Source organism: Acanthochromis polyacanthus, chromosome 5, assembly GCF_021347895.1.
Source record: "Acanthochromis polyacanthus isolate Apoly-LR-REF ecotype Palm Island chromosome 5, KAUST_Apoly_ChrSc, whole genome shotgun sequence".
Classification (NCBI taxonomy): Eukaryota; Metazoa; Chordata; class Actinopteri; family Pomacentridae; genus Acanthochromis; species Acanthochromis polyacanthus.
The window spans coordinates 19,152,303-19,166,655 of NC_067117.1; the positions used below are offsets into that span (position 1 = coordinate 19,152,303).

At 41.0% G+C, this 14,353-nt stretch overlaps 1 protein-coding gene across 4 annotated transcripts; it reads left to right on the plus strand.

Moving 5' to 3' along the window:
• The first annotated feature begins 1,480 nt into the window (after nucleotides 1-1,480).
• LOC127530188 (keratin, type II cytoskeletal 8-like) lies at nucleotides 1,481-14,114 on the plus strand. Of its 4 annotated transcripts, none has more exons than XM_051948693.1 (10): nucleotides 1,481-1,617; nucleotides 8,042-8,545; nucleotides 10,004-10,212; nucleotides 10,819-10,879; nucleotides 11,014-11,109; nucleotides 11,234-11,398; nucleotides 11,837-11,962; nucleotides 12,133-12,353; nucleotides 12,517-12,557; nucleotides 13,258-14,114. In XM_051948693.1, the coding sequence occupies exons 2-10, from the start codon at nucleotides 8,090-8,092 to the stop codon at nucleotides 13,560-13,562; spliced, it is 1,680 nt and encodes a 559-aa protein (XP_051804653.1). In that variant the 5' UTR covers nucleotides 1,481-1,617; nucleotides 8,042-8,089; the 3' UTR covers nucleotides 13,563-14,114. The 4 variants fall into 4 exon arrangements, with proteins under 4 accessions (XP_051804653.1, XP_051804652.1, XP_051804651.1 ...); XM_051948692.1 differs by lacking the exon at nucleotides 1,481-1,617 and adding an exon at nucleotides 1,651-1,757; XM_051948691.1 differs by lacking the exon at nucleotides 1,481-1,617 and adding an exon at nucleotides 1,654-1,757 and having other exon boundaries at nucleotides 7,940-8,545.
• The last annotated feature ends 239 nt before the right edge of the window (nucleotides 14,115-14,353 follow it).

The window sequence follows — 14,353 nt, forward strand, 5'->3', positions numbered from 1 at the left end:
GCTGTTAAGCAAAAAGTACAGACTTCAACTGAGGGAGGTAAAGCAGAATTCTAACTACAAGTTAAAGGGTAGACTATTATTGGCAAAAACAAGCTTCACTTTGTGAGAATGCAAGAAATTCTTTTGCTTTGCCCATAAAAGGCTTAATGTCCAATTGCTGCATAGTTTCTAAGTTTGTGGTCAGCCAGCCTCCAAAATAAACACATTTTGCCAACCTTCCTATCTAGACTGAACTGAACACGAGATAGCAGCTACAGCTAAAACAGGGGACTAAGAAATGATTTGATCAGAGCATCTGCAATAGAAAACTCTAAAAGTAAAACCAAACTGAGTTACTTACAACAAGCTTGGAACAAGCTCCCTGACAATCTAAAGAATAACGATGATTTTCTAAACTTCTCACGTGAGGTCAAAAATTGGCTTTTAGAGCATCAGTTTTGCACTCACTAAAATATGGAGCAGACAGTAATAGTAAAGCTGTTGCACATTATTATCTTACATTTTGACTATTCTGCATTTTTTGTGCATTTTTTTGTTCTCTATGAATTTCATATGTATTTTATTATGAATTTTATGTGTTTTTAATGTAATATTTGTATTGTATTCTATGTTGTATGCCATCTTTATGACTGCAATATTTTATTACCTGTTAGTGTTATGTATTTTTATTGTGCAAAGGACTGCAGATGGAAATTAGCTTTGTGCTAAATCTGGTGCAGGCATATTTTAATGTTACTGCACATTGTCCTTTTAAATAAACTAAACTAAACTAAACTAAACAAACACAGTCACAGTCCTGTTTAAATTTCAACACAATCAGTGCAAAGAACAGTACTAACAATGAAACCTCACGAGTTTAAAAGGACACCTAAGCCCCAGAGATATCCAAAGGCTCTGAAAGGGCACAGAAAGCAAATGTTAGCTGATACCTATCTCAGAACACAATAAAAAGGAAATAACAGCTGCCCTCATTCACCAGTCATACTATAGGCGATAATCTGTTCAAATCAGTTCAAATAAGGATTTTGAACCATTATCTTTGAAGCTTTAACTGTGGTACCTGTGAACTTTGATATCCAAGCATGAAAATGGATCAATTTCCCTCATCTAATCACTGGTCTGGTCTTGATTATATCACGCAGCCACTTGTGATTGTCCTCCAGAAAACATGCTTGTTGTCAAAATGTTAAGTGACCAGACAAACATTGGGCAACACACTATCAAGAAATGAGAAAGACATTCAGTCATTTCCCGAAAACTAGCCTATAATATGCAATGTTCCAGCATGATGTCGGAAAGGTTTAACTGAACCTAAAGTTGTGGCCAGAGAGGACTTTCACACTAAGCCTCAGAGAACTGGATAACAAAACCAACTGAACAACCCACAGGGGGGAATTCCAAAGACTCCAACACCCTCCTGAGCTCCCATACAACCCAGATCTTTTCTTTTCTGATCCTATCTCGCCTTCATAGCTGATCAGATTTCACCGTTTCTCACGCATCATACAACGTCGTCCCAGCAACCCTCACTGTGTATTTATTTGCAAAATTTTTCAGCCAATTCCGAATAAGAAGAAAAACACTGCTGAGAGTAGCAAAAAAGCAAAGAAACCTCTGGTGAGTTGTACAGATCAGCGGAAGGATGAATTGAATTAACATGACTCATACCTCATGACAGTATCACCACTGTCTTCTTTGTTTGTGTGTTGGCAACAACAAGGACTGAATCTTGACAGAAGAAGGTTGAGCCAGCTTAGGTAAGCTTGAATTGCTTAATTTTTGCTTTTGTGTTGGGGTGGTTGAGTGCTTTGCACTGGAGTTTCAATTTCTCTCTGCAACAACAGGTGAGGTCAGCTGACGCGGGTCACAGCCTCTATTGATTGCCCAGGTGAAATCAGACAGGGGCGGGATTTCACTATAAGCCTAGCTTATAAGAGAGCAAAATCTGTAACTTCAGTAAACAAGCACTGAATCTTGACAGAAGAAGGTTGAGCCAGCTTAGGTAAGCTTGAATTGCTTAATTTTTGTTTTTGTGTTGGGGGTGGTTGAATGCTTAGCACTGGAGTTTCAGTTTCTCTCTGCAACAACAGGTGAGGTCAGCTGACGCGGGTCACAGCCTCTATTGATTGCCCAGGTGAAATCAGACAGGGGCGGGATTTCACTATAAGCCTAGCTTATAAGAGAGCAAAATCTGTAACTTCAGTAAACAAGCACTGAATCTTGACAGAAGAAGGTTGAGCCAGCTTAGGTAAGCTTGAATTGCTTAATTTTTGTTTTTGTGTTGGGGGTGGTTGAATGCTTAGCACTGGAGTTTCAGTTTCTCTCTGCAACAACAGGTGAGGTCAGCTGACGCGGGTCACACCCTCTATTGATTGCCCAAGGGAAACCAGACAGGGGCAGTTTAGCCGGGCGCATTCCAGTGAAGTTGGAAACAGCTGTGACTCTGTCAGGTACTTAACGGCACAGACTGCGCTTGAGCGTCAGCCCACATAGTGCGAAGACCACATAGGGTTAAGACCTGCGAGTCTACCTGCGCGAGTCCACCGAGCAAGGACACCAAACACCGGCCACCGCTGAGGTCTGTCTGTCACAGTCTAACACACAATGTGTCTCACACGCATCCCAGTCATTGTCGGCAACCGGAAAAGACGCGTAGTCCTCTGCAAACACAATCCACTCAACCTGTCCACTCTCTCTGAAAGTGGTCCCAGCCCACACTCGGTTACCTTTGGTCTTTGGAACTGTCAGTCCGCAGTTAATAAGACAGAATTGTCTTGGTCCCTTACTCTTCTCTCTGTACACCACCTCACTTGGTGCAGTGATCCGCTCCCATGGCTTCTCCTACCACTGTTATGCTGACGACACTCAGCTTTTCCTCTCTTTTCCACCTGACGGCACAACAGTTTCAGCTCGGATATCAGCTTGTCTGGCTGATATCTCCACATGGATGAAGTAACGGCACCTTCAGCTGAATCTGTCTAAGACTGAACTCATGGTCTTTCCAGCTTGTCCATCTGTTCAGCCTCAGATCAGTGTCCAACTTCACTCGAGTCTACTTGTGCCCACAAACTCAGCCAGAAACCTGGGTGTCATGATTGATGACCAGCTGACCTTCAAGGTTCACGTGGCCTCAGTTTCTTGATCTTGTCGTTATGCCCTTTACAACATCAGGAAGATCAGATCCTTCCTGACCCAACAGGCCACGCAACTTCTGGTTCAGGCTCTTGTGATGTCACGCATTGACTACTGCAACTCTCTTCTGGCAGGTCTCCCTGCATGTACAGTCAAACCTCTACAGATGATCCAGAATGCAGCAGCATGTCTGGTCTTCAACCAGCCCAAAAGAGCTCATGTCACTCCCCTGTTCATCTCCCTTCACTGGCTTCCAGTTGCAGCCAGAATCAAATTCAAAACCCTCCTCCTGGCTTACAAAACATTTACAAGAACGGCCCCAGCCTACCTGGATTCCCTGATCCAGGTCTACTCCCCTTCATGCCCCAATTCTACTGCAACTTGATGGCAACACCTTTGACCAATCGCACTTGAAGCACTTTTTGCACTTACTACAGGTTTTTCCTTATGTCTGAATTCTTGCTTTTGTTGTACGTCGCTTTGGACAAAAGCGTCTGCTAAATGAATTTGTAGACATTTTGCTTCACCCTTTGACATCCAAAATAGGAACTGAAAAGGAGAAACACAACCTTACCCACTCATTTTATACAACATTTCTAAACTGCATTTTTAAGGCATAAAAGCTGCTCCTGCATTTAAATGAAGAGATTTTTGATTCCTCCTCATCGTTTTTCCACATGCAATAATATGGATCTGAATCGCACCTCCCCCAATAGATAAGACAGGAAAAAAGAGAAGGGGAAAACTGGACAAACTGGAGTTTGTGAGTCATAGTAACACAAATCTGGAAACTACTACAAGAGTTTATGTGCTTCACAAATCTTGGACAGCTGTCAGATTATTACTGCTCTCGGCCTGGTGTGGCCTTGAATAAACTTTACTTCCCTCCCTCTTTCTCTGTGGTTTCCTTTCATCCAGCTGCACTGCAGAATGAGTGCTCTCATGCACTTATATACAAAGTCACAAATATGTATTTGCATAGATGCATATGCATTTTGAAACACATGGCATGCCTAACATATGCATGAAGGAATGCTAGCACATACGTGAGTTTGATACACTCTTACTCACTCATTTCTTTGCATCCTCCCTTCCTCTTTTTGTCACACTCTCAATGACTCACCCAAGATGCTCATAAGCGCCAAAGAACTCTATTTGTTCCTTGTTTATATGCATTCATATTCTAATTTTATGTTCTAAACCATTAGCAGAACGAGAGGGTCACACATCAGAGGTCAGTGAAATGTGTCGACTGAGAGACATTTTCTCTGTGGGATGTCATGTCCATTTCTAGAGCAAAGACATTTCACAGGAAGACATAAAAGGAGCAAGAGCTAGAAGTTACAAGTGGGACCCTAGAGCGTCATCTATACGACCATTTCTCACAGGGAGACAAATAACTAGTTTTGTTTAAAGAAGTAAAAGTGCTTATCAAAAGAGAAACATGAGCACGCAAATAGACTTTTAAATAAGTGTATGATGTAAATGTCAATTCCTTGTTTAAGAACTTGTAAAGACACATGCACACGAGTCTGAGGAAAAGTAAGATGAATGTTAGCATACCACATTTTTTTAACCAGAAATTTTAGAGCAAAAAACATGAATCAAGTGTTACAGAAGCACAAAAGAAGCAGACTACTCAGCCACAGCACCTATGTGTGCATGCTAATATTTACTATTTAACTCTAAATGCAAAGTAAAGCCGACATGTAAATTAGCAGGGAGTTCTTCATACAGTAAAATGCAATGTTGGAAAAATTGACATTGTGATCTGGTGTCTAAAGATGAAATGTCAAATTATTTTCTTATTCATAAAAGTGTATCCTCTTGGATTATTCAACAGTTGTGACGACATTTTACTTAAAGCCCAAACTGGAAATTACACGGTGACACTAGAGGAAATATCTGAGAATCACCAAAATCACTGAATATCATCCTCTGGTGGTCATTGATGTTCACACCAAATGTCATGGCAATCCATCTGAGCTGCAGGTAATGGTCGATTAATCCGTCAGTTGCTGTTTTCTTGATTCATCGATTATTTGCTTAGTCTACAAAGTGTCAGAATATTGGGAAAAATATCAATCAGTGTTTCCAAAACACCAAGAATCTATAAGTTCTTGTATAAGCATCTATATGTTAAGAAGAATGTATAAGTTTGTCAAGATGTGTCAGTCAGGACCAGATTGGCACACCAAAAGACCAACATTTTCATCTGTAGAGTGTAACGTGGCTACAAAATCAATAACATCTTTTTTGTATGGATCAAGTTTCATTAAATACTGTAGCTGTAAAGCTGTGTCTATAATATCAGCACATCATTCCATTCCTCCTGTGCAGTTTGCTTTCCTAAAAAACAGACACCGCCTTAATCCAGTCACTAGGGGGCATGAGTCTCAAAACAAACAAACTGACTAAGAGGTGACTTTCTGCAGGCTTTGTATTGTTACAGTGAGTTTATGTGCATTGAGTTTACTTAGCTCTCTGTGAGGGTTTAATTCATGTCTGTTGTGAAGGTTCTTTGTTTGAACAGGCAGCAGACGGTGAAGCAGGAAGTGACTTTTATGACAGATGTGTCTGATTGTTTTGTGGGTTTGGCAGGACCCTCGTGAACACAAAGTCCAAGTTGAAGACCAAAGATGAAACCAACAAAATTACTGACTAAAATGTGTTTTTGCAGAGAGGCTTTTAGGGCATTTAGAAATGTATGTGTTTCTATGTTTTGTTCTATATGTAGTATTTTTTTCTCAACTTATGCTTGTGTTTTGAACTGTTTGTGTTCTGCATTAAGTATTAGATGACAAAGTTTATCATGAGCACATTATTATATGAAATCGATGCTGACATCATTTAAAACTTGTTCACTCTTAGTCTTGAATTACTGTGCAGTGTCATGCATCCCACCCTGTCCTTTCTGAACATCCCAGATAGTCTGTCAGTGGTTGTGAAATACGATAGGTTTATTTCTTATCTTTGCTAATTGTCTTCTCATATACCCCACCAGCTCATCTTCTCGCCACCCCTCCTCTCTGCCTTGTCGCATGTACGTGTCTCTCTTAGCACATTCCTGTCTTGATGTGTCATATAGCAGCTTCACTCAAACCAAAGCATCACTGGCCTCTTGGGAGACTTAAGGTCAGCAGACTAGATTGTTAAATTACCCTCTTACTTTCCTCATGCAGACAAGTCTTCAACTTTAACCATGTCTAAGCTCTCAAAAGTGCTCTGTTTATCAGCGGTTGTTTGTGAGAGAACCGAAGTTAATGAAACAGCAAAACCTGGTTGCCTTGTACATATATGGCTGCCTCCAAGTTTAGCACAAGAGCTCCATTGTGGAGAATCACGTCACTCTTTGAGACCAGCCAAGTAAAACATGCATTTTTTGATTGGTCCAAAGCCTGTTGGACTTTCCACAACATGTGCCTCATCTGCTCGTTCACATTTAGTTTGCACGTAACAGTGTATCAAGGGCTTTGTATCTTTTCACAAGCTGGTAAAAAATTTTTTTTTTCATGAACACGTAAAACCTGAAAATAAAGAGAACAGAGGAGTCCTGAAAATGTAAGTTGAGACAGTGAAGAGGGATACTCTGGTTAAGCTTGGGAACAGTCAATTAAAAGCTCACAAAACATCATTAGTCATAAATCTGTCAAATCTAACAAGTGAATCATGATTTCCACAGTGAGATGATAGATGAAGCCTGTGTTTTAAATAAGACAAAATGATGAGGCCTAATTAAAAGTGTGATTTGATCCTAAACCCATGTGAAACCACAAAAACACAAATACAGACATATTTAGCTTATCTATCTATCTATCTATCTATCTATCTATCTATCTATCTGTCTGTCTGTCTGTCTGTCTGTCTGTCTGTCTGTCTGTCTGTCTGTCTGTCTGTCTGTCTGTCTGTCTGTCTGTCTGTCTGTCTATCTATCTAAGTTTTTTATCAGTGTTTCTGCAGGTGGGGAAAGCTGTTCTAGACTGAGGTGGGGTCTGTAGTAAAACAAAGAGACAAACTATTTGCTTTTCACCACACTGATATGAAAGGAATGCATATCAACAGTCACTGTGTGTGTATAGGATAGTTTGGTCCATCGATCATACCTGATAATGGAAACCTCCTGCACAATGCTTCATATAACTGTGCAATCTGCTCATTTTAAATATAGGCTTAAGTGATGGATGGAAATCTACCCCACCTTTTGCTTTTCAGTAATTTTTCCTGATGTATCTTGTATGCAAAGATTCTCGGAAACTTTAATCTGAGTGGAACATATTCATTGGGTAACTCTGTTACTCCCACAGCTATGAGACATACAGAGTCACAGCCCAGCAACAGCTAAGGACATCACACTCACTGGCCAACCACAGTTTCATCTGCAATATGTCATGTCTATGAGAAGTGCTGTAAAGCATAAGAGAAGCTCATAAAATGATATGATTGTTTATTATACCCAAGGTTTGACTCTACATTCTGGTGCTGTGTGTGCATGTTTTTGGACAACACAATGAGGCGTGTGCATCCATAACTTCAAAGCACGTTAGAGTCTAATGGTGGTAATATAAGCAGAAGGTATTTGTACCTGGGAAATGTGAAAAATGCAAGTTCATGCATGTCTGAAGGCAGATAAAATCTTCAGTTTTCCCATATTTTTGCAGTAGTTTTACAGCGACTACCAAATGGATTTTTATGCAGTTCCTGTGCTTTTACTGAGCTGTAAATGTGTAACATGATGCAATTTTCTTCCCTGACATTCCCTCATCTCTCCCCCTCTTTCTCCCCCCTCATCCTTCACTCCCCCACTGAGGACACCAGCCAATCGCACCTCAGCAGGGTCCCTCCCCTGCTCTGATAAATACCACTGAGGACCAGGGAGGGTCTATCTGCCTGACTCTCCTTCCCTCCGCAGAGTCTCTCCTCTCGCACCACCTCAGCGCTACAGACCCCCTCTGTGACCATGTCCGTCAGAGCCTTGAAGACCACCACCTACTCCAATGTGTCGACCTCCAGGGGCCCAAACCAGGGCTTCAGCAGTCGCTCCTTCTCTGGCTATGGAGGCCGAGGTGTAGGGAGTGGCAGGCAGAGCTACGCTGTCCGCAGCTCCTATGGAGGTGTGGGCAGCAGTGGTGCTGCTGTGGGTGCAGGGGGTTTTAAGGTAGCCGCTGGGTTTGTTGCTGGCGGATCTGGACAAAGAGGAGGTGGACTGGAGTTTGGCTATGTAGGCTATGGTGGAGGGATGGGAGGTGGCATGGCCAATGAAGTGGCTCATGCCCCCATCACAGCAGTGACCGTGAACAAGAGCCTGCTGGCCCCCTTGAACCTGGAGATTGACCCCACCATCCAGGCCATCCGTACCCAGGAAAAGGAGCAGATCAAGACCCTGAACAACCGCTTCGCCTCCTTCATTGACAAGGTCAGTCCACTCACATTTAAGATGACACATTAAAGAGATTTAAAGAATTTTGTATGTGAACATAAAAACTGAAAGAAGGTCATGTATATTTCTCTAAAGTTCAAACAACAGATTACTATTCTGCTGGCATGACAGCTGGGATGAAACTAAATGCCACACAGAGTACAAAAAGAGCACAGGGACTGCAGAGGAAATTGGTGTATTGCAAACCAAAACAGGTGAAGGAGCAGGAGGTCTAATTTCACAATGGAGCTCACCCTTGAGACAATCCAAACTGTGTATACAACAATATTCCATCAGTACAGCAAATCTAAGGGGGATAACTGTCTGTTTTTCATATTGGCTTAGCTTTCTGAAATGCTTTCACTTCCAGATGAGATCATAGAGCTCAGAGAAGAGGATCAACCTGGTACAGAGCACAGAGGAGGAGAACAATTTTGCTTGAAGGCGTGCACGCACCATATGAGCAATATCCTGCTAAAACAAATGGCTATGAAAGCAGACAAAGTGTCTTCCTGCATTTGTGTTAAATATCTATCCTGGCTAGGTCGTATTTAGAGTGTTATTTTCAAAGTTTAAAATATTAACAGGGAACAAAATCAAATAAAAAAATAAAGGGAGTAGTTGGGAAAAAGTGGAGTATATCACTTGCAAAAGGTATACGAGACTATCAGTAATGTGCAGAATGCCCAGTTTATGAGTCTATAAACTGGTCAACAAAGCCATTTCCCTGACAGTATTATGAATCATTGATATACAGCCCCTATCAAACATAGATTACTGAAATGTTAGCAAGACAAGGAAGTAAGAGCATCTCATCAATCAGCTGGTAGAAGTTTGCCCTGTTTTCTAGCAGAGACTGAATACATTCTTTTGTTATCTTTCATTGTAACTTATAAATAGGATCTCCTGTTTAATGAGGCACCCAGAGGTAATATAGGCTAGAAGTTAACTTGTAAATCAATCATGCAAATTCCTGAGATCGTAAAACAAAGCTCGCTCTCCCCCTCCTCTGCACATGCACAAACTGAGTGTGAGCGGTGTGTCTCTCGCTACTCTTGCTGAATGGCAGCAGGACCCCACCCAGGGTCAGGGCGCTGAATAGAAAAGCTGTAAAGGGGCGAGCTGTGTCACCATTGGGAAACAGTGCCACATTGTGTTGAGCTGCGGCACTATGTGTTAAACTTGAGAAAGGAGTAATGAATGTGACATTTAGAGGTCGCTGGGGGTGGAAGAAGTTCAATTAGTCATTTTTCTTCTAGCTGATGTTCATGTGTTTCGTTGTCATCAGCAAACACAGTCGTTCAGTGACTCCCTTCCACTATATCCCTTCCACCACATGTCTCAGTGATACCCCTTCTCCATACATCACTGTCTATTAGTGTCTACTAGCACTACAGCACTGAACACTTCTCTCTATTTTTTCAACCAATCACTCATCATCCTTTCGGTCTCCAGGTGCGCTTCCTGGAACAGCAAAACAAAATGCTTGAGACCAAGTGGAAACTTGTGCAGGAACAGACCACATCTCGCTCTAACATCGATGCCATGTTCGAAGCCTACATTGCCAACCTACGTAAGCAGCTGGACAACTTGGGCCATGAAAAAGTCAAACTGGAATCTGACCTGAATCACATGACAGGCCTGGTTGAAGATTTCAAAGCTAAGTGAGTGGAGTTGGATTTTTTTTTTTTTTACTGTAATCTCTTAAACTCTATATTATCTGCCAATGGCTCCACTTTTACAAACATTCTGTACAACATGGCCACAGACATGTATTATAACCTCCAGCTGGGGACAGAACGTTTCAACAAAGATAATGAATGTGGGAAAATTGTACAAAAAAATGTTCGCATCATCTGCACTATGTAGTGGTGTAGCAAAACTAAAAAAAATCCCATCTGAGGTTGGGATATTTGTGTCATTATAAACACCAAATACATTCAGGGAAGTGCTGGAATAAACAAATAGAGAACACAGAACTTATATGATACCATTATACAGTGTGGAACGAGGGGAAAATTAAGATTTCAAAAGGTTACCGTATTGGCTAATGAAGCTATTCACTTGTTCTACATTGAATATATGTGTGATGACATTCTGCATGTCTTTAAAAAATATTGAGTATGTGTTGATCAGATACTGACTGTATCTCCACATACTGTATATTCTGTATCTGATTTTACCCAGCGCTATAATCAAACATGTAGATAAGAGTTCACAGGTGGAATTTAAATTGCATTATGACAACTTAAAACTCTCTGTTTTTCCAGGTACGAGGATGAGATCAACAAGCGCAATGAGTGTGAGAACAACTTTGTCCTCTTAAAGAAGGTCTGTGCAGATAAAAAAACAAAAAAACAAAACTTGATACCGAAACTAAAATTAACCTTCAAGCACAATGGCATGTTTTTAGCCTTGAGTTGAGGTTATATTCAATGTTCTCACTGTTATCTTTTCTGATGAAGGACACAGACGCAGCCTACATGACCAAAGTGGAACTGGAGGCCAAAGTAGACGGGTTGTCTGATGAGATTGAGTTCCTGAGGCAGATCTATGATGCAGTAATCATCTTATCTTTCCCCACAGTTCCAAAATAAGAAATAATGTTCACACGCAGAGGTTTAGCGAAGTTATGTTTCTCCTTGTCGTCTTTTTCTGGTCATATTCGATTGTCATCCTGTGTAGGAAATCAGTGAGCTGCAGAGCCAGATCAAGGACATATCTGTTGTGGTGGAGATGGACAACAGTCGTAATCTTGACATGGATGCCATTGTTGCTGAAGTGCGTGCCCAGTATGAGGACATCGCCAACAGAAGCAGAGCAGAGGCGGAATCATGGTACCAGACCAAGGTGGGACCGGACTTTGGGTCATTTAAATTAAAGCTTGCAACCATGTAAAGGTTAAAGCATGAACCTGAAAAGCATGAATGTGAATACTCTTGTTCTTAGTTGCACAATACGTGATTTTCACTGAATGAATGCAGCAGATAATGTAAGATCCATTCTTTTATCTTTTCTCCTCACCATTCTGTAGTTTACTTTACTTCTGTTGCCATTTTCTAGAAAGCCCCATATGCACAGATTTAATTTCTGAGACCAAAGAGTGCATTTGATGATGCCCACTACGGTATGCTGCAGTTTAAGTGCTTTTGTGATGTCCATGTCAAATTAAATGTGTGAAAAATGTTGCAAAAGGGCATACAATACCTGTTGTAAAAGACAGACAACTCAGTCTTACCTGGATTTTCTGTTTGAAGTATCATGACGTCTTGATTCTGTCTGTAACAGTACGCAGAGATGCAGCAGTCAGCAGGCAAATATGGTGACGACCTGAAATCAACCAAAGCTGAGATCGCTGACATGAACCGCAGAATAATGAGGCTCCAGTCTGAAATCGAAATGGTTAAAGCTCAGGTGAGGACTCAAGATTAAAGTTTTCTATACCTGCAAATATTTTATATGAATAGGATTTTGTTTTTCATTTTATTTTGAATTGAATCAATCATTTCAAACATTCTCATAAAGGGTTTTTTTTCAGTTATTTTGTGTTGCACCTCACTCTGCTTGTCTTCCTCCACTCTTAGCGAAACAGTTTGGAGGCTCAGATTGCAGAGGCTGAGGAACGCGGTGAACTTGCAGTGAAGGATGCTAAACTCCGCATCAGAGACTTGGAGGAAGCTCTTCAGAGAGCCAAGCAGGACATGGCACTGCAAGTCCGCCAATACCAGGAACTGATGAACGTGAAGCTGGGCCTGGACATTGAGATTGCAACATACAGGAAGCTGCTGGAAGGAGAGGAGAGCAGGTAAACTGTTTGTGTGAGAGCACTTCAGCACCTTCCTGTGGCAGCAATGATAACTGCATCTTCAAATTCTGAATGACACAAAATGTTCCTGCATCCACCAGGGACATTTTGTTCACCTTATGTAATTCTGGTTGTTTTTGTCTTCTTCTTTGTCTCTCTACAGACTAGCAACTGGGATCAAGACCAGTGTGTCTAAGCAGACTTGTAAGTTTCTCTTACATCTTAGTGCAAATTGAAGTGTTTTATTGTTGATCATTTTTTGTCTGTATCACAGTAAAAAAAAAAAAAACACAATTACATAATCACATCATCATATTTTAAATACAATAAGACTATCTGGAAAATTTCTGTTCAGGGTCTTAGGGCAATTAATTTGACCCAGTGTCTTCCTGCTGACAAACACAGAGTGAGTTTTTCTCTGCTTTTTTTGATGCAGTGCTCAAAACAAAAGTCTGGTTTTGAGATTCTGTGATGCAAAAACACTAAAATACATACAGACACATACAAACAAAATTGTAACTCCTGTAAATAAAGACAACCTTCGTATTCAGTAAGCACAGTTTATCACAAAGTTGCACACATGAAGTAGTTTGTGAAAGTCAAAGCAAATATCGTAGACATAATCATTAGGCATAATGTTGACTGCTTCACATCTTGCTCATCCATTTAAGTCAAGATTTTCAGTCATATCACACCTGCACCTTCATGAAAATTGCTGACGTGACAAAGCCAACCTTGGCATAACTGGAGCGATGACCTGGACATTTGGAAAAAATCATTTGGAAAAATCTCAACTTCACTGAAAAGGAGAGACTGCTGACATTGTCTCAAAAGATATGCTTTTTAGTGTCCCTCATTACAGTGTATATAAGCTAGTCATTGACTTCTTCTTCTTGATGTACAGCTTTGAACTACAATGCCTACGGCCTGGAAAGTTCCCGCACTCCGTCCTATGTCAGCAGCTCTTTTGATGGACTCCGATCTGGCAGCGGTTCTGCATCTGCCTTTGAGGGAGCAGCAGTGAAGAGCACCACAGTCACCAAGACCGAAACTACGGTGATCAAGACCGAGGAGAAGAAAGAGGAGGAGAAGAAGGCGGAGGAGGAGAAGAAGAAGAAGGAGAAGCAGCAGGAAGTAGCCGAGGAGGTGGCTGCTGAGGAGAAGAAGGAGCAGGAGCAGGTGGAGGCTGAAGCTGTGGCTGAAGAGTGAAGTTTAAACATCTTTTGACGGAATTATGATTTTGGAGATAAACAAAAAGCACACCCTCTCTGCCTGTTATCCACATCTTTAAAAGTTACCATATGACAGGCGTGTTTCAGCTGTAAGAGGTGTAAACACATTTCCATCTTTAAGGAAGTGGTGCTGATGGATGTTTTGAAAACTTTTGTAGGTTAACAAGCTCTTTAGTCTGATTCACTGCCAGTTGTTCACCTGTCTTTTCACATGTATTCAGCCAGCAGGTGGCGGTGTTACACCTGTTTTCACCTGCTGGATCTGATCTACACCTATCCAACACCAAGCACTGCTCTCACATCAACGCACCACACGGTGATTCACAATGTAATAAAACAAATCATAAAAAATGTTTTATTTTGGAGAGAAATAAACTACTGTAGTGCTGAACCTACTACAGCAAACTTGCAGCACTTAGACAATTCAGAGTGATTAAGTCACAAAAGCCCTCGTGACTTCTGCTTTAGAAAAACCTTGTTGGCAACACCTGGAGTCCTGTTCGCACAGCAATAAACTTTCAAACAAAAATCTGCATGGTGATCTGTTGTATTTTGTTATGAAATGCTGCATTGTAAAGTTATTTAGTAGCGCTTCACAGGAAAATGTAACTTTTTAATTGTTTTTAAGCATTTAGTAGGAAAATTAACACCTTATGTTTATAAAAATACTGAAACAAACATCGAAGTAAACAGCAGCTGAAAAACATTTTTAATCAGCCTGAGGGGAGTTTCTTTCTCGTTATTATGGTTTAAAAAACAAACAAGCAA

Bases quoted from the DNA above. Each gene is read 5' to 3' on its own strand.
- LOC127530188 (XM_051948693.1), top strand. From the start codon at position 8,090: ATGTCCGTCAGAGCCTTGAAGACCACCACCTACTCCAATGTGTCGACC. The intron at 8,546-10,003 runs GTCAGTCCACTC...TTCGGTCTCCAG, and splicing joins TCGCCTCCTTCATTGACAAG to GTGCGCTTCCTGGAACAGCA. The intron at 12,354-12,516 runs GTAAACTGTTTG...GTCTCTCTACAG, and splicing joins CTGGAAGGAGAGGAGAGCAG to ACTAGCAACTGGGATCAAGA.